Raw genomic sequence first — 20,668 nt, forward strand, 5'->3', positions numbered from 1 at the left:
TCTCTGGCTCCTACAGTCCTTCCTCCCCTTTTCCACAGGATTCCCCAAGCTCCCCCTCATGTTTGGCATCTGCTCTTATACTGGATGACGCCTCTTTTGGTGACGATTATACTAGGCTTTGGTCTACAAGGAGAGTAGACTATCACTAGGAGTCGTTTTTGTTTGTTTGTTTGTTTGTTTATCTATTTTTTGGTTCAGTCATATTTGGTTCTAGTCTAGGTCTCTCTCTGGCTGCCATCTAGCCTCTGGGTCCTGGCCCTGCAGGTAGTGTCAGGCGAGGCCCCCTCTTGTGGCATGGGTCTCAAGTTGCACCAGTCATTGGCTGGCCACTCCCACAATTTCTGGGCCACCTTTACCTCAGCACATCTTGCAAGCAGGGCAAATTATAGGTTAAAGGTTTTTAAAAGACTGAAGTAATAAAAGTTTATTTTCTTACATGAAATAGTTATCATAGTGGCTACAGTAACTGCTTTTTAAAAATTGTCAAAATAAATAATCACCTCTATTTTCACTGATTAAAATTTTAATATATGTTTATATCCATGTTTAAAATACTTCATATTTTGTTTACTTGACATAGATAGTCTCAGGGAGAAGAGTTGTCTCCCCTCCCCTCCCCTCCCCTTTCCTCCCCTCCCCTCCCCCTCCCCTCCCCTCCTCTCCTCTTTTCTAGACAGGGTTTCACACATCTCCCTGACTCACCTGGAACACTGTAAGTTACCCAGGCTGACTTTGAACTCACAGAGATCTGTTCGCCTCCTCTAGCTAGCATGCTGGAATTACAGGCATATGTCTCCACATCTGGCAGGAAATGAGTCTTTGTTCTCAAAAAGAAGTTAAGATTTTTAAGATGTAAACATTTCTTTCTGACTAATGTGTACTTTTAATTCTACAGCTAATACATTTCCATAAAATTTATTTGTAGATATTTGATTACTGGGGACCTAGCAAAAAACTCCTGGGAGATATGAATTTTCTCCGAGATTTGCGGGAGTATGACAAGGACAACATCCCAGTGAGTGATGTGGGATTTTCTTCTCTAAGTGTAATTTTGTAACCATATGGAAGACCATTTACTAACAGCTAGAGAGTGAATGCTCATAGTGCAAAAACAAAACAAAACAAAAAACAAACAAACAACCTGCTTTCAGATTCTAGAGTTAATAAATTACTATTTTGGTGTACTGTTAACTTTGAAAAGTTATTTAAATATCTTTGTGTAATAAACAGTTCCTTTATTAGGAATTATCACTCATATTTACATAAAATAAGGAGGTGTCAGATTTTTCATTTGAATTGTTACTTATTAATGTTTGTTTGTATTCTATTTTCAAACTTCCTATTAATCCACTGAGTCTTTTTTTTTAAACATTTAAGGTTTTTATCATGAATATTTTGTTTCTTCTCTAATTATAATTTTTACTTTATTAATTAAATATTTATTTATTTGCTTTCTATCCTGACTATAGCTTCCCTCGCTCCTCTCCTCTCAGTCCTTTCCCCCAGCGTGCTCCCCCCTCCACTCCTCCTCTTTTTCTCTTCAGAAGAGGCCAGGCCTCCTGTGGATATCAGCTAGCCCTGGCTATGAAGTTGCAGTAAGACTAGGCGCATCCTTTCCTGTTTAGGCTAGAGGAGGCAGCCCAGTAGGGAGAAAGGGTCCCAAAGGCAGGCAACAGGGTTAGAGAGAGCCCCTGCTTCTGCTATTATAAGTTCCACATGAAGACCAAGCTATACAACTGAAACATATGTGCAGAGGGCCCAGGCCAGTCCCATGCAGGCTCTCTAGGTGGTGTTTCCATCTCTGTGAGCCCCCACTGGCCCAGGTTAGTTGATTCTGTAGGTTTTCCTGTGGTATATTTGGCACCTCTGCCTCCTATGATGCTTCCTCCCCCTATTACTTTGGATTCCCCAGGCTCTGCCTAATGTTTGGCTGTGCATCTCTGTGTCTGTTTCCATCAGCTGCTGGGGGAAGCCTCTTTGATGATGGTTAAGCTAGGCTCCTGCCTGGAAGTGTAGCAGAATCATTAGTGTCAGTATCAGGGATATATAATATCATATATAATATATAATATCATTAGTGTCAGTATCAGGGATATGCTCCTCTCCTCTGTCATGGCCTGATATCAAGCTGGACCACTCCCTCAATGTCCGCTCTATCTTTACCCCAGCATGTCCTGTAGGCAGGACAAACTGTAGGTTGAAGTTTTTGTGGCTGGGTTGGTGCCTCAGTCCCTCCATTGAAAGTCTTACCTGGTTACAGGAGATGGCAGATGACTCTATAGCCTCCATTGCTAAGAGTCTTAGCTAGGGTCACACTGGGAGCTTCCATTTCCCTAGGTTTCTAGCTCATTCCAGAGATGCCCCCCAGCCCTGATTCCAGTTGTCTCTCCTGGTACTCTCTCCTTCCATTTTCCTGGCACCTGATTCTTCCTATTTCCATCCCAAGACCCTACACTCATCCAGCACACCCCCATCTACCCACAAGGTCTATTCTATTTCCCCTTTTCAGTGGGATTCAAACATCCCCACCTTAGGCCTTCCTTGTTACTTAGCTTCTTTGGGTCTGAGGATTGTAGCGTGGTTATCTTTTACTTTATGGCTAATATCCACTTATTAATAAGTACATACCATGTTTGTCTTTCTGGGTCTGGGTTATCTCTCTCTGGATGATTTTTCCCCTAGTTCTACTCATTTGTCTGCAAATTTCATAGTGTCATTGTTTTTAACAGCTGAATAATACTCCATTGAGTAAATGTAGCCCATTTTCTTTATCCACTCTTTGGTTGAGGGATATCTAGATTGTTTCCAGTTTCTAGCTAATATGAATAAAGCTGGTATGAACATAGTTGAACAAGTGTCCTCACGGTATGGTAGAGCATCCTTTGGGTATATGCTCAGGAGTGGAACTGGGTCTTGAGATCAAGTCCCAGTTTTCTGAGAAACTGCCAAATTGATTTCCAAAGTGACTGTGCAAGTTAACACTCACACCAACAATAAAGGAGCACTCCCCACAAGTTTACACTCACACGAAGAATGGAGGAGCGCTCCCCACAAGTTTACACTCACACGAAGAATGGAGGAGTGCTCCCCACAAGTTTACACTCACACGAAGAATGGAGGCATGCTCCCCTTACTCCACATCCTTGCCAGCATGAGCTGCCACTTGAGGTTTTGATCTCAGCCATTCTGACAGGTGTAAGATGGAATCTCAAAGTTGTTTTGACTTTTTTCCCTGATGGCCAAGGATGTTGAACATTTCTTTAAGTGTTTCTTAGCCATTAAAGATTCCTCTGTCAAAACTTACTGTTTAGATTTGTATCCCATTTTTTAAATTGGATCATTTGGTTTGTTGATGTCTTTGTACTTTTGAAATTATCCCTAAATGTTTGAGTTTTAAAATAAACATAATGTAATATTAAAAAATCATTTCATTTATTTAATGTGTGTGTGTGTGTGTAAGTGAGAGAGAGAGAGAGAGAGAGAGAGAGAGAGAGAGAGAGAGAGGAAGGGGAGAGGGAATGGGGAGGGGGAGGTACATGTGCTGTGGCATTCAGGTGGAGACCAAAGGAAATTATTTTAGGGTAACTAGGTCTCTCCTTCCATCGTGTGAGTGCTAGGGTTTGAACTCAGATTATCAGACTTGGTGACACATATCTTTACCCAACAGATAAGTCATCTCAACTTTTTCAAATTACATATGAATTTCCTCTACTTTCTGATTATATGATGCATCTATAGTTTTAAAATCTAAATCTTTGTTATATAGGTGGCTGTTATGCAGAAGATTCGCAGTGAATATTTGACAAACCCTGAATTTGATCCCCCCAAGGTCGCTAAAGCGTCTTCTGCCGCAGAGGGTCTGTGCAAATGGATCATGGCCATGGAAGTGTATGACAGAGTTGCAAAGGTATTTTCAGGAATTGCATATCCACTTCTTACTTAAATATTCTCAGAAATTAAAACGTACTCCTTAAATTTTAAAATTTATTTTGTTTTAGTTCTTTCAGAATTTCATACAATGAGTCTTGATTATATTCACTTCTTCCCAGTTCCTCCCAGATCCACCCCACTTCCCTTCCCACCTATCCAACTTTGTGTCCTCTTTTGTTTTTTTAACCCGCCAAGCCCAATTTGGGCTGCTCCTATATTCTTAGATGTGTGGTCTTCCACTGGAGCATGGTGCATGGTCAGTGAATCAGGGGCAACACTCTTAAAGAGAAGTGACTTCTCCACCCCCAGTAGCTCCTCAACTGGGGGGGAGGAGTGGGCAGGGGAGAATTTCCTTTCCACCTGCCCTGTCCTTCCTGGGATTGGTGTAGCTTGAGCTTGCAGTGGGCTTATGCATGCTGCCACAAGTGCTGTGAGTTCATAGGTGCAGCTGCCTTGTCATATCCTGAGGGCACTATCTGCTTGTATTCACGCACTGTCTCTGGTTCTTAGAACCTTTCCACTCCCTCTTCTGTCTAGATCCGGGAGCTTTGGGAGCAGCTATAGTCAGTATATATGTTCTATTTAGGGCTAAGAATTCTGCAGGATCTTATTCTCTGTACCATGACCATTTGTGAGTCTCTGTTAATCACCATCTACTGTAAATAGAAGCTTCCCAGATGAAGGCTGAGAGACGCAGTACTCCATGAATATGTTAATAAGTCATTAGGAGTCAGTTTAATACTTTGTTCATTTAGCAAAATATAGTAGTAGGTTCTCCCTAATACCTATGATCTGTCTAGCCACAGGTGTGTGTGTGTGTGTGTGTGTGTGTGTGTGTGTGTGTGTGTGTAAGCTTCTAGAGTAGTAAGGTTTCTATATGATTTTTTAAAAAGTCCTTAGAGTGAATTATCACCTCTTGTATTCCTTCCTCTAACCTGCCCTCCCATGCCACACCTCAATTTAACCCTTTCTGTTTCATTAATTCCCTTTAAACTTTCTATATCCCCCCCTTTGAAAGCTCTATCGTACCCCCACAAATTTCTAGACCTCTGTGGGTATTCCAAATGAAACATACATATCTGAAAATTCAAAGCTAACATCCACAAGAGAGGTAAAACATGTGACCTTTATCTTTCTGTGTCTGGGTTACCTTCCTCAGAATGGTTGTTTCCAGCTCCATGCATTTACCTGTGAATTAAATAACTTCATTGTTCTTAATAGCGAAATAATATTCCATTGTGTAAATACACCACATTTTCCTTATCTCTCCACCAGCTGATGGACATCTAGGCTGTTTCTATTTCATTGCTATCGTGAGTAGAGCAGCAGTGAGTCTGGGTGAGTGGGCATCTCTATAGTAGGCTAGAAAGTCTTGGGGAGCTGGACCATATGTAGGTCTATTTTTAGTTTTTTGAGGAACTTTCACAAAGTTTTCCTTATCAGATATACTAGATTTCACTCCTACCGGCAATAAATAAGTGTTCTTTCCCCATATCTACCCAAGAATTTGTCATAATTTGGTTTTGGGGTTTTTATTTTTTTAATTTTATCCATTCTGACTTGGATAAGATAAAAGAAATCTCAAAGTAATTTTAATTTGCATTTCCCTGGTAGCTAGGGATGTTGAACATTTTTTTTTAATGATGTTCAGTAACTTGTTTTTCATTTTTGGCGAACTCTCTGTTTTATTCCATGCTCCATGTTGTAATTGGGTTGTTTGGTTTCTTGATGTTTAGAGTTTTTTAGTTCTTTGTGTATTCTAGATACTAACGCTCTATCAGACATATCACTGGTCAAAAAATTCCCCATTCTATGGGATGCTTCATTGCTCAAGTTATGGTGTCCTTTGTGGTACAGAAACTTTTTAGTTTTCTGAGGTCCCATTATGAATTCTTGGCCTTAATATCTGTGTGATCAGGGTTGTCCCTATGTTTGTTTTTCCTATGCCAGTGAGATCAAGTGTAGGCTCTACTTTACTTTCTATCAAATTCAGGGTATCAGATCCTGTGTTGTATGGAATGAGAGATACTGATCAAGTTTCATTCTTCTACATGTGCTATCCAATTTGCCCAGTATCGTTTGTTGAAAATTCTGTCTTTTCTTCAATGTGTATTGTTGACCTCTTTGTCAAAAACCAAATGACAAGTGTCCAAGCTGTGGTGGTATGTCACTGCAAGACAAGCTTTCAGAAAGTTCCTTTGCTCTTTGACAGAGTATTGGTTGGAGAGTGTAACCAAAGCTACAACCAAGAGTAGCATCATGATTCCAGAATAATCTGAGGACAAGCATTTAGGAGATCAGGCATGAAAGAAGAAGGTGGAGAAATTCAGGTAGTTAGTCTAAAAGTTGGAGACAATGCTCTTCCAGAATAAGAAGGGGTCAAAGGAACTCTAGATGACAATTTACAGATGGTGACACTCTTGGGAAGTATGCAGACTGAAACCACTGTTGAAATGGCATCCCATGGAAGATCTATTCTGCTGACATCCTCAAGTATTTCATCATATAAACAATTCTCATGCCTCCCGCTTATAATAAACTGGTGACACCTAAAATAATAGCATCCATTGTCTCTGAAAGTTAGTTTTTGATGTACCATTATAAACATTTACAAATGAAAGAATATAGGGCCAGAGAAATGGTTCCGTGGTTAAGAGCACTGACTGCTCTTCCAGAGGTCCTGAGTTCAATTCCCAGCAACCATATGGTGGCTCACAACCATCTGTAATTTGATCTGATGTCCTCTTCTGGTGTATCTGAAGACAGTAATGGTGTACTCACATACATAAAATGAATAAATAAATCTTTTAAAACATATATAAATAAAAATCAAAAGCAAAAAAACAAAGTGGTTCTAGAATGGGTATGTCATATATAGTCTATTCCACTGACCAACAGGGCACTCTCACAGTGCTTCTACTACTACAGCTCTGTAAGTATAACTTGAGATCTGAAATGGTGACACCTCTACAGGGTTTTTTATTGCTCATAATCATTTGGGCTGTTGTGGAAAGTCTGTTATTTCCTTATGAAATGCAAGATGATCCTTTCAATTTATATGAAAAATTGCATTAGACTTTTGATGGGAATTGCAGTAAATCTGTAGATTGCTTTGCTTAGGACAACCATTTCATAATATTTTATTTATTTTTTTATTAGATATTTTCTTTATATACATTTCAAATGCTATCCCGAAGGTTCCCTATACCCTCCCACTGCCCTGCTCTCCTACCCACCCACTCCCGCTTCTTGGCCCTGGCATTTCCCTGTATTGGGGCATATAAAGTTTGCAATACCAAGAGGCCTTTCTTCCCAGTGAAGGCCGACTAGTGTGGAGAGCCGTGAGCAATCGCCATTACAAGATGGCGCTGGCCTCCGCTGTGCCTAACTGGTAAACAAGTAATGTGCGCAGGTGCAAGAGTAAATTCGTGCCAAGTCACTGCCCATCCCGGGACGTAGTAATGGGGTGATGAGTGAGCAGCTAATCAGGAGCTGACACATCACATGGAGGGGTATATAAGCAGCACCATTTTCCTTGTTCGGGGTCTTCCTTCAGATGAAGCAATAAAGCTTTGCTGTAGAAGAATCCGGTTGTCCGAGTGAATTCTTGCCAGCGAGATACTAGCTCGGGATAGACTAGGCCATCTTCTGTTACATATGCAGCTAGAGATACGAGCTCTGGGGGTACTGGTTAGTTCATATTGTTGTTCCACCTATAGGGTTGCAGACCCCTTCAGCTCCTTGGGTGCTTTCTCTGGCTTCTCCATTGGGGGCCCTGTGTTCCATCTTATAGATGACTGTGAGCATCCACTTCTGTATTTTCCAGGCACTGGCATAGCCTCATATGAGACAGCTATAACAGGGTCCCTTCAGCAAAATCTTTCTGGCATTGTGCAGTAGTGTCTGGGTTTGGTAGCTGATTATGGGATGGATCCCCGGGTGGGGTAGTCTCTGGATAGTCCATCCTTTTCTCTTAGCTCCAAACTTTGTCTCTGTAACTCCTTTCCTGGGTATTTTGTTCCCTATTCTAAGGAGGAATGAAGTGTCCACCCATTGGTCTTCCCTCTTCTTGATTTTCTTGTGTTTTGCAAATTGTATCTTGGTTGTTCTATGTTTCTGGACTAATATACACTTACCAGTGAGTGCATATCTAATGACTTTGTTTGTGATTGGGTTACCTCAGTAAAAATGATATCCTCCAGATACATCTATTTGTCCAAGAATTTCATAAATCCATTGTTTTTAATTGCTGAGTAGTACTCCATTGTGTAAATGTACCACATTTTCTGTATCCATTCTTCTTTTGAGGGACATCTGGGTTCTTTCCAGTTTCTGGTTATTATAAATAAGGCTGCTATGAACATAGTGGAGCAGATGTTCTTATTACCAGTTGGAACTTCTTCTGGGTATATGCCCAGGAGAGGTGTTGCTGAATCTTCCGGTAGTACAACATCCTTCACAATAGTCACAAATAATATAAAATACCTTGGCATGACTCTAACTAAGGAAGTGAAAGATCTGTATGATAAGAACTTCAAGTCTTTGAAGAAAGAAATTGAAGAAGATCTCAGAAGATGGAAATATCTCCCATGCTCATGGATCAGCAGGATTAATATAGTAAAAATGGCTAGCCTGCCGAAAGCAATCTATAGATTCAATGCAATCCCCATCGAAATTCCAACTCAATTCTTCACTAAGATAGAAAGGGCAATTTGCAAATTCATCTGGAAAAATAAAAAACCTAGGATAGCAAAAACTACTTTCAACAATAAAAGAACCTCTGGTGGAATCACCATGCCTGACATTAAGCTGTACTACAGAGCAATTGTGATAAAAACTGCATGGTACTGGTACAGTGACAGACAGGCAGATCAATGGAATAGAATTGAAGACCCAGAAATGAATCCATACAGCTATGGTCACTTAATCTTTGACAAGGGAGCTAAAACCATCCAGTGGAAAAAAGACAGCATTTTCAACAAATGGTGCTGGCACAACTGGAAGTTATCATGTAGAAGGATGCGAATTGATCCATTCTTATCTCCTTGTACAAAGCTCAAGTCTAAGTGGATCAAAGACCTCCACATAAAACCAGAGACACTGAAATTAATACAGGAGAAAGTAGGGAAAAGCCTCGAAGATATGGGCACAGGGGGAAAATTCCTAAACAGAACAGCAATGGCTTGTGCTGTAGGATCAAGAATTGACAAATGGGACCTCATAAAATTGCAAAGCTTCTGTAAGGCAAAAGACACTGTCAATAAGACAAAAAGGCCACCAACAGATTGGGAAAGGATCTTTACCTGTCCTAAATCAGATAGGGGAGTAATATCCAATATATACAAAGAGCTCAAGAAGCTGGACTCCAGAAATTCAAATAACCCCATTAAAAAATGGGGTTCAGAGCTAAATAAAGAATTCTCAACTGAGGAATACCGAATAGCTGAGAAGCACCTGAAAAAATGTTCAATATCCTTAATCATCAGGGAAATGGAAATCAAAACAACCCTGAGATTCCACCTCACACCAGTCAGATTGGCTAAGATCAAAAATGTAGGTGACAGCAGATGCTGGCAAGGATGTGGAGCAAGAGGAACACTCCTCCACTGCTGGTGGGATTGCAAGCTGTACAACCACTTTGGAAGTCAGTCAGTCTGGAGGTTCCTCAGAAAATTGGCCATTTCACAATATTCATCTTACCAATCCATGAGTGTCTGTACTCCCTGACCAGTCAGGACTACAGAGCAAGAACTTTTCTCAAAAGAACACGTGAAACAAAACGGAAGGCAGAGACAGACCCACAGGACTTTACCCCCTCCTTTTCAGTTGAATGCAACTCCTCATTACTTTAAAACACTTTGCTGATCTTCAGTGCAATCTCGGTGGAGGGCACTAAGGTCCCCAGAGGATTCTCCACACTGCAGGCACCCTAGCACACACAGGTCCTTGAGATCACTGGTGAGTGGAACACAACATCAGTTCCAAAAAGCCCAGAGGGTCTTGTGCTAACAGCAATAGGGTCAAAGCACAAAGGCAGGCCCTAACACACCCAAAATCTTGGGATCACTGAGACCAGTCTATGCAGGAGAGCATGTGGGTGGCAGAAGCAACAGAGCTTCTTGAACAGGCTCCCTTCGGGCCTTCATCCTCAGCCAGGAGACAGAGCTGAGACCCAGACCCCTGGACACCTTCCCTGCCAGAGGAGAGTCGGCCTCCAGGGAGGGCTCTGACCCTAGGAATCTGGAGATGGATGTGAGCTCCAGACTTCTGTGTACCTTCTCTGCAAGAGGAGAGCTTGCCTGCAGAGAGTATTCTGACCACTGAGACAGCGGAAAGAGTTGGTCTCCCAGGAATACTGACAGAGGCTAAAGAATCACAGGAGAAACAAGCTCCAGCTAGAGACAGATAGAACATCTAACACCAGAGATTACCAGATAGCTAAAGACAAACAAAAGAATCTTACTTACAGAAACCAGGGCCACTGGGAATCATCAGAACCCAGTATGCCTACCATAGCGAGTCCTGGATACCCCAACACACCCGAAAAGCAAGAATGGGATCTAAAATCATATCTCATGATGCTAGTAGATGGTTTTAAGAAGGGAATTAATAACTCACTTAAAGAAATACAGGAGAACATTGGTAAACAGGTAAAAGCCCTTAAAGAGGAAGCACAAAAAAAATCCCTCAAGGAATTACAGGAAAACACTGCTAAACAGGTAGAAGACCTTAAAGAAGAAACACAAAAATCCCCTAAAGAATTACAGGAAAACACAACCAAACGGTGATGTAATTGAACAAAACTATCCAAGATCTAAAAATGGAAGGAGAAACAATGAAGAAAACCCAAAGGGAGACAACTCTGGAGATAGAAGCCCTAGGAAAGAAATCGGGAACCATAGATGTGAGCAAAAACAACAGAATACAAGAGATGGAAGAGAGAATCTCAGGTGCAGAAGATTCCATATAGAACAAGGATACAACAATCAAAGGCAATGCAAAATGCAAAAAGATCCTAACCCAAAACATCCAGGAAATTCAGGACATAATGAGAAGACCAAAACTACGGATAATAGGTATAGATGAGAATGAAGATTTTCAACTTAAAGGGCCAGTAAATACCTTCAACAAAATTATAGAAGAACACTTCCCTAACCTAAAGAAAGAGATGCCCATGAGCATACAAGAAGCCTACAGAACTCCAAATAGACTGGACCAGGGAAGAAATATCTCTCGACACATAATAATCAGAACAACAAATACATTAAATAAAGATAGAATATTAAAAGCAGTAAGGGAAAAAGGTCAAGTAACATATAAAGGCAGGTCATTTAGAATTACCCCAGACTTCCTACCAGAGAAGCCTGAAGAAGCCAGAAGATCCTAAGAGAACACAAATGCTAGCCCAGGCTACTATACCCAGCCAAACTCTCAATTACAATAGATGGAGAAACCAAAGTATTCCATGACAAAACCAAATTCACATAATAACTTTCCACAAATCCAGCCCTTCAGAGGATAATAATAGGAAAACACCAACACAATGACGGAAACTACGCCCTAGAAAAAGCAAGAAAGTAATCCTTCAACAAACCTAAAAGAAGACAGCTGCAAGAACAGAATCCCAACTCTAACAACAAAAATAACAGGAAGCAACAATTACTTTTCCTTAATATCTCTTAATAGCAATGGACTCAATTCCCCAATTAAAAAGACATAGACTAACAGGCTGGCTACATAAACAGGACCCAACTTTTTCCAGCTTACAGGAAACCCACCTCAGGGAAAAAGACAGACACTACCTCAGGGTAAAAGGCCGGAAAACGATTTTCCAAGCAAATGGTCCGAAGAAACAAGCTGGAATAGCCATTCTAATATCGAATAGAATCGACTTCCAACCCAAAGTTATCAAAAAAGACAAGGAGGGGCACTTCATACTCATCAAAGGTAAAATCTTCAAGATGAACTCTCAATACTGAATATCTATGCTCCAAATGCAAGGGCATCCACATTCATTATAGAAACTATAGTAAAGCTCAAAGCACCTATTGCACCCTACACAATAATAGTGCGAGACTTCAACACCCCACTCTCATCAATGGACAGATCCTGGAAACAGAAACGAAACAGAGACACATTGAAACTAACAGAAGTTATGAAAGAAATGGATTTAGCAGATATGTACAGAACATTTTATCCTAATACAAAAGGATATACCTTCTTCTCAGTACTTCATGGCACATTCTCCAAAATCGACCATATAATTGGTCAGAAAACAGGCCTCAACAGATACAAGAATATTGAAATTATCCCATGCATCCTATCAGATCACCACGGACTAAGGCTGATCTTCAATGACAACATACGTAATAGAAAGCCAACATTCACATAGAAGCTGAAGAACACTCAATGTTACCTTGGTCAAGGAAGAAATAAAGAAAGCAATTAAAGACTTTTTAGAGTTTACTGAAAATGAAGCCACAACATACCCCAACTTATGGGACACAATGAAAGCATTCCTAAGAGAAAAACTCATAGCTCTGAGTGCCTCCAAAAAGAAACTAGAGAGAACACACATTAGCAGCTTGACTGAACACCTAAAAGCTCTAGAACAAAAGGAAGCAAATTCACCCAAGAGGAGTAGACAGCAGGAAATAATCAAACTCAGGGGCGAAATCAACCAGGTGGAAACAAAAATAACTATACAAAGAATCAACCAAAGAGGAGCTGATTCGTTGAGAAAATCAACAAGATAAATAAACCCTTAGCCAGACTCACTGGAGGGCACAGGGACAGTATCCTAATTAACAAAATCAAGAATGAAAAGGGAAACATAACAACAGAACCTGAGGAAATCCAAAACACCATCAGATACTAATACAAAAGGCTATACTCAACAAAACTGGAAAACCTGGATGAAATGGATAAATTTCTAGACAGATACCAGGTACCAAAGTTAAATCAGGATCAGATTAATGACCTAAACAGTCCCATATCCCCTAAAGAAATAGAAGCAGTCATTAATAGTCTCCCAACCAAAAAAAAAAAAAAAAAAAAAGCCCAGGACCAGGTGGGTTTAGTGCAGAGTTCTATCAGACCTTCAAAGAAGACCTAATTCCAGTTCTCCTCAAACTATTCCACAAAATAGAAACAGAAGGTACTCTACCCAATTCATTCTATGAAGCCACAATTACTCTGATACCTAAACCACATAAAGACCCAACAAAGATTGAGAACTTCAGACCAATTTCCCTTATGAATATCGATGCAAAAATACTCAATAAAATTCTCGCTAACTAAATCCAAGAACACATCAAAACAATCATCCATCAAGATCAAGTAGGCTTCATTCCAGGGATGCAGGGATGGTTTAGTATACGGAAATTTATCAACGTAATCCAGTATATAAACAAACTCAAAGACAAAAACCACATGATCATCTTGTTAGATGCTGAGAAAGCATTTGACAAAATCCAACACCCATTCATGATAAAAATCTTGGAAAGATCAGGAATTCAAGGCCCATATCTAAACATAATAAAAGCAATCTACAGCAAACTAGTAGCCAACGTCAAAGTAAATGGAGAGAAGCTAGAAGCAATCCCACTAAAATCAGGGACTAGACAAGGCTGTCCACTCTCACCCTACCTATTCAACATTGTACTTGAAGTCCTAGCCAGAGCAATTAGACAACAAAAGGAGATCAAGGGGATACAAATTGGAAAGGAAGAAGTCAAAATACCACTATTTGCAGATGATATGATAGTATATATAAATGACCCTAAAAATTCCACCAGAGAACTCCTAAACCTGATAAACAGCTTCAGTGAAGTAGCTGGATATAAAATTAACTCAAACAAATCAGTGGCCTTTCTCTACACAAAGGATAAACAGGCCGAGAAATAAATTAGGGAAACAACACCCTTCACAATAGTCACAAATAATATAAAATATTTTGTTGTGACTCTAAGGAAGTGAAAAATCTGTATGATAAGAACTTCAAGTCTCTGAAGAAAGAAATCAAAGAAGATTTCAGAAGATAGAAAGATCTCCCATGCTCATGATTGGTAGGATCAATATAGTAAAAATAGCTATCTTGCCAAAAGCAATCTACAGATTCAATGCAATCCCCATCAAAATTCCAACTCAACTCTTCAACGAATTAAAAAGGGCAATTTGCAAATTCATCTGGAATAACAAAAAACCTAGGGTAGCAAAAACTCTTCTCAATTATAAAAGAACCTCTGGTGAAATCACCATGCCTGACATTAAGCTGTACTACAGAGCAATTGTGATTAAAAACTGCATGGTACTGGTAGAGTGACAGACAGGTACATCAATGGAATAGAATTGAAGACCCAGAAATGAACACACACACCTATGGTCACTTGATCTTTGACAAGGGAGCTAAAATCATCCAGTGGAAAAAAGCATTTTCAACAAATGGTGCTGGCACAACTGGCAGTTATCTTGTAGAAGAATGCGAATTGATCCATTCTTATCTCCTTGTACTAAGGTCAAGCCTACATGGATCAAAGAACTCCACATAAAATCAGAGACACTGAAACTTATAGAGGAGAAAGTGGGGGAAAGCCTTGAAGATATGGGCACAGGGGAAAAATTCCTGAATAGAACAGCAATGGCTTGTGCTGTAAGATCCAGAATTGACAAATGGGACCTCATAAAATTGCAAAGCTTCTGTAAGGCAAAAGACACTGCCAATAAGACAAAAGGGCCACCAACAGATTGGGAAAGGATTTTTAACAATCCTAAATCAGATAGGGGACTAATATCCAATATAAATAAAGAACTCAAGAAGAAGGACTCCAGAAAATCAAATAATCCTATTAAAAATGGGGTACAGAACTAAACAAAGAATTCTCAACTGAGGAATACCAAATGGCTGAGAAGCACCTGAAAAAAAAATGTTCAACATCCTTAATCATCAGGGAAATGCAAATCAAAACAACCCTGAGATTCCACTTCACACCAATCAGAATGGCTAAGACCAAAAACTCAGGTGACAGCAGATACTGGTGAGGATGTGGAGAAAGAGGGACACTTCTCCTGCTGGTGGGATTGCAAGCTTGTACAACCACTGGAAATCAGTCTGGCGGTTCCTCAGAAAATTGGACCTAGTACTACTGGAAGATCCAGCAATTCCTCTCCTGGGCATATATCCAGAAGATGTTCCAACTTGTAATAAGGACATATGCTCCACTATTTTTAAAGAAGCCTTATTTATAATATCCAGAAGCTGGAAAGAACCCAGATGTCCCTCAACAGAGGAATGGATACAGAAAATGTGGTACATTTATACAATGGAGTACTACTCAGCAATTAAAAACAATGAATTCATGAAATTCTTAGGCAAATGGATGCATCTGGAGGATATCATCCTGAGTGAGGCAACCCAATTACGAAAGAACACACATGGTATGCACTCACTGATAAGCGGATATTAACTCAGAAACTTAGACTATCCAAGATACAATTTGCAAAACACATGAAACTCAAGAAATAGGAAGACCAAAGTGTGGATAGTTCGTTCCTCCTTAGAATGGGGAACAAAATACCCATGGAAGGAGTTACAGAGACAAAGTTCGGAGCTAAGATGGAAAGAAAGACCATCCAGAGACTGCCCCACCCAGGGATCCATCCCATATCCAACCCCAAACGCAGACACTATTGCATATGCCAGAATGATTTTGCTTACAGGACCCTGACATAGCTCTCTCTTGTGAGTCTATGCCAATGCCTGGCAAATACAGAAGTGGATGTTTACAGTCAGCTATTGGATGGATCACAGGGCCCCCAATGGAGGAGCTAGAGAAAGTACCCAAGGAGCTAAAGGGGTCTGCAACCCTATAGGAGGAACAGTGATATGAACTAACCAGTACCCTCCAGAGCTGTGTCTCTAGTTGCATATGTAGCAGAGGATGGCCTAGTCAGCCATCAATGGGAGGAGAGGCCCTTGGTATTTCGAAGATCATATGCCCCAGTACAGGGGAATGCCAGGTCCAGGAAGCGGGAGTGGGTAGGTTGGGGAGCAGGGCAGGGGGGAGGGGTAGAGGGCTTTGGGGATAGCATTTGAAATGTAAATGAAGAAAATATCTAATAAAAATAAATAAATAAAACACTTTGCTACATATTGTGACATTTTTAACTCTACATTAAACTATATTATTCCAGAATAATTTATTTTGTATGCCATAGTTTACAATTCCAAATGATTTGTGTTTTATGAAGCATATAGGTGTTTTGCATTATATAAGATTTAAGAGCTTATTATATGTAATTTATTGTTAAACCCCATGTCTGACCCATAACATCTACACAAAGCCCACATCTGCATATTGTCCCCTACCAGGTTGTGGCTCCAAAGAAAGCTCGCTTAGCAGAGGCTCAGAGGTCCTTAGCAGAGACAATGGAGCTTTTGAATCAGAAGAGAGCGGAACTGGCCCAAGTAGAACATCATTTGGAAAACTTAGAGAAGACTTTTCAAGAGAAGACAGAGGAAAAGGCAGCTCTAGAGGACCAGGTGGAACTGTGTGCTAAGAAGCTGGAACGAGCCTCGAAGCTAATCGGAGGGCTGGGCGGAGAGAAGTCAAGGTAGAAGTGCTCTCAAGGGCTAGGACAGCGGGCTTGACTGAGTGACTGTCCTCACCTGTTTGTCACAGTTACACCTGATTTGACAGTGGATGCTTGAGAATATGCAGCATTCTCTAAAGCACCTGGCTAGGACTCTCAAGGGAGCAAGATCAGTGTTGAGGATAGAGTTTATAACTTGTTTTCAAAACGGAAACAGACAAAAGGAGAGAGAGGAGGAGAAAAAGAAAGCGCTTTTAATCTAAGTGCTATTGGGATTCTCTCCCAACTTCCTCTGTATTTTTAACTGGATCGCATATTCAGCTCTTTCATTATTGATCATGTTTATTCCATGAATAGCATGATGTGGCAATTTAGTCCCGGTGAAATGATTTTGGAATTACTTCTATTGTCAGTTTTGTTGAATGGGAAAACTATTAACCTTATCTGCAGAATCTCAACTTTGTAATTTAATGTGTATCAAATGGTCTTGCTTCAAAATAGCATTTCTGAAATGAATGAAAAACGTTTCTTATTATCTAGAAATAAATACTGAAACAAACACTAGGACAAAAACCACCCTAAAGAAGATTCTGAAGCAAAAACTGGAGGTTATGGTTGTGGAGAGGCAGAGTGCCACCGGACATAGCCACTGCTCTAAGACTGAAATGCAGAAAGCCATATAGTGCGGTGTAACGGAGCTAGAGGGGATCCGAACGCCTCAGTTCACAGATCCTAACATGCGTAGCCTTTTCTGTATAGGATTTAGACAAGAAGGCCCATGCACTTTCCTTTTTATTCTTTTAATTGGCCTGCATGTGTGTTTGTGCACCGCTTACATGCCTGGTGCCCGTGGAGGCCTGAGGACGATGCTGGACCCCTGAGCTTTAGCTTCAGATAGTTGTAAGCCACCATGTGAGTGCTGCAAAACTGAACCGCGGTCTTTTAGAAGAGCAGTCAGTGCTCTTAACAACGAAGCCATCCCTCCAGCTGGTCCTTCCCAAACAATCGTGTGCTGTTTCACCTTTGGTTTGTTGCACAGATGGTCACAAGCTGCAGATGACCTTCAAATAACATATGAAAATCTAACTGGTGACGTCTTGGTGGCAGCAGGAGTCATAGCTTACCTGGGTGCTTTCACTTCTGGATTTCGACAAGAATGTACAGAAGATTGGAGCAAGCTGTGCAAGGTATTCGGTTTACAGTACATTTACATAGTAAATGTTTAGAACATTCAAAGTATGTGTTGGAAAATATGATGGTGATGAGGACATCAAAAAAACCCACTAAAATATGGGAAGTCTCTCTCTCTCTCTCTCTCTCTCTCTCTCTCTCTCTCTCCCCACCTTTCTCCCTCCCACCCTCCTTTTCTCCCTCCCTCCACTTCTTTGATGGTAAAATACTCCCGAAGTCTAACCTTCAATGAAGTTTTATTCTGATCTTTAGTTATGACAATTAAACATGTATTTTAACTTAAAATTATTTCAATTAATAAGATGAAAGAAAGCCTCCCGCTTTTATTTCTTACAGAAGAAAAAATTCCCGTGTTCAGAGGAGTTCTCACTGAGTAAAACCTTGGGGGATCCAGTCAAGATTAGAGCTTGGAATATTGCCGGGCTACCAACAGACGCGTTCTCCATAGACAACGGTGTGATCGTTAATAATTCTAGACGGTGGTAAGGAACATAAAGAGTTTCCTCCTGCCTCATGTGGAAGTCTTCAAGCATGTATAAAAGTTGAAAGACTATGACAAGAAGTTCCAGTGTAATGGTCACCCCTACACTCTGCAGCTAGCATTGTGTCCTATTTGCTGCTTAATCAAGAATCTGGCTACTCCTTTGCCAACCCATCTTTCTAAATGTGTTTATGGATGCCCCACAGACACGCATTTCCCCCTTAGCCACCTTAACATGCACATTATTGATAAAGGTCATTTAGTTTATGTATTTTTGTTTGAGGTAAAAATTAGAAATAATAAAACAGAAAAACTCAAATTTACCGTTTAGTGAGTTCAGAAAAAGTGTACAGCTGTGCACCCAAACTTGACTCCAAAAAGATGCAGAGCAAGGCTACCTCCTGGAGAGTTCCTTTTCACTGCATTCCTGACCTTATCCCACCCCACGAAACCACCGTTCCAAATACTTCCCAACATATACCTGTTACAGAACAACATAGACTAGTTATACCTGTTATAGAACAACATAGATGAGTTAAAACTGTTACAGAACATCATAGAATAGTTATGACTGTTATATAACATCACCTCTATTTCTTGATACATACATATGAGACACCTTCCTCTCAGCATAACTGTTTTGAGATTCATCCATACTACTCCACATATGAGTACTTTGTTTTAGGGAGGGTTATGTTTCAGGGAGAATTATATTTCGGGGAGAGTTATATTCTATTGTATGAACACCTCAGTGTTTATGATTCCATCTTTTATTCAGGTATCTTACCAAATTAAGGATTTTAAAAATCATCCTTGCCTCAGTAGATAGATATAGATATAGATATAGATAGATAGATATAGATATAGATATAGATATAGATATAGATATAGATATAGATATAGATATAGATATAGATATAGATATAGATATAGATATAGAATCATGGCAGTAAGTATGCCTGAATCAGAATGATATAAAAATACAGACGCGGGCTGGTGAGATGGCTCAGTGGGTAAGAGCACCCGACTGCTCTTCCGAAGGTCAGGAGTTCAAATCCCAGCAACCACATGGTGACTCACAGCCATCCATAACAAGATCTGACTTCCTCTTCTGGAGTGTCTGAGGGCAGCTACAGTGTACTTACATATAATAAATAAATAAATCTTTAAAAAAAAAATACAGACGCTTAGTAGCTGTTGAAGATGAGAACTCATAAGTGTGATATCTGGATGTGCGTTAGAAATGGTTCCATGGGAAGACTTAAACCCAGCCGCGCCAGCTCAATAACCTCTGAGAAGACTTTCTCAAAGAAGACTAATCTTCCAAACACTGAAAATTGTTCCTATTCCAGTGATGTAATCCCCATACACTATTCTCTCCTCCAGCCTCCACCTTCCAGCAAGGCCCAGCCTGAGTAAACGCTGTTCTGTTCTCTTCTGATCAGTTATATATTCTTTAAAAATAGATTTATTTATTTTATGTGCATGAGTGTTTACCTGCATGTATTTCTGTGTGCTCTATGCATGCCTGGTTTCCCACCAAGGGCAGAAAAGGGTGTTAAATTCCCTTAAACTAGAGTTTCAGACACCTGTAAGCTGCCACGCGGGTGCTAGCTGCTCTGCACGAGCAGCAAATGCGCTTAGGCACTAAGCCATCACTCCAGCTACCAATTTGTACAGTCTTAAACACAAAACCTTTGCTATCCTGGAAAAGCATCCCTAAATAGATTTTTTAAGTCTGTGTCCCAGACTTAACTTGGGCAATCACTCTCTATAGTACTACTCACAAACTGGTAAAAATCATTCATAAGCTGATGTGCTTTTATTTTAAACCTTTAGCAAATTATCTTTCACATTATACTAGCTGATGCTGTGCATTAAGATTGCTGTGGTGACATTGTTATATTGAAAACCGAGTCACAAACTCCTAGTTCTTCTCACACTGGGGTAGTTTTAGAACCTTGGGGTTTTTACCAATGTGAGCTGAGCTTCTTCATTTGTAAGAATGAAATTCTTTTTTATTTTCTAAATTAAAGTATTCCTTTAACAATTTCATGTGTGTATATAATGTGTTCTGGTCACATCCATCCTTTTGCTCTCTTGTGTCCTCCTCCCACCACTGCTAGCCCCGCACCACCGCTAGCCCCGCCTCCTACTTCCTCCCACCACCGCTAGCCCCGCCTCCTACTCCCTCCCACCACCATTAGCCCCGCCTCCTACTTCCTCCCACCACCATTAGCCCCGCCTCCTACTTCCTCCCACCAAGTTCCCACTGTACTTTCATGTCTTTTTGTTCTTGCTCTGCGACCACTGGGTTTAGCCAGGAACACATTTTTTTTTTAACTTTTTGTTTTAATTTTTTGAGAACTGCATGCAGGAATACTGTATTTATACAATTTCTATCCTCACTCTCCCCTCTACTGCCCCTGAAACTTCTCCTGTGCTCACCTCCCTGGCAAATTCATAACCTCTTTT

General features: G+C 40.4%; 1 protein-coding gene across 2 annotated transcripts in view; it reads left to right on the top strand.

The window, feature by feature from the left end:
* Positions 1-20,668, top strand: part of Dnah12 (dynein, axonemal, heavy chain 12) — a 201,166-nt gene that overhangs the window by 141,305 nt on the left and 39,193 nt on the right. For both annotated transcript variants that reach the window (NM_001370884.1, XM_017316243.2), the window contains exons 52-56: positions 926-1,015; positions 3,767-3,907; positions 16,301-16,542; positions 17,561-17,708; positions 18,049-18,194. In NM_001370884.1, coding sequence (NP_001357813.1) covers positions 926-1,015; positions 3,767-3,907; positions 16,301-16,542; positions 17,561-17,708; positions 18,049-18,194 — 767 coding nt within the window. The remainder of the gene's footprint in view (positions 1-925; positions 1,016-3,766; positions 3,908-16,300; positions 16,543-17,560; positions 17,709-18,048; positions 18,195-20,668) is intronic.

This window comes from Mus musculus, chromosome 14, assembly GCF_000001635.26.
Source record: "Mus musculus strain C57BL/6J chromosome 14, GRCm38.p6 C57BL/6J".
Classification (NCBI taxonomy): domain Eukaryota; kingdom Metazoa; phylum Chordata; class Mammalia; order Rodentia; family Muridae; genus Mus; species Mus musculus.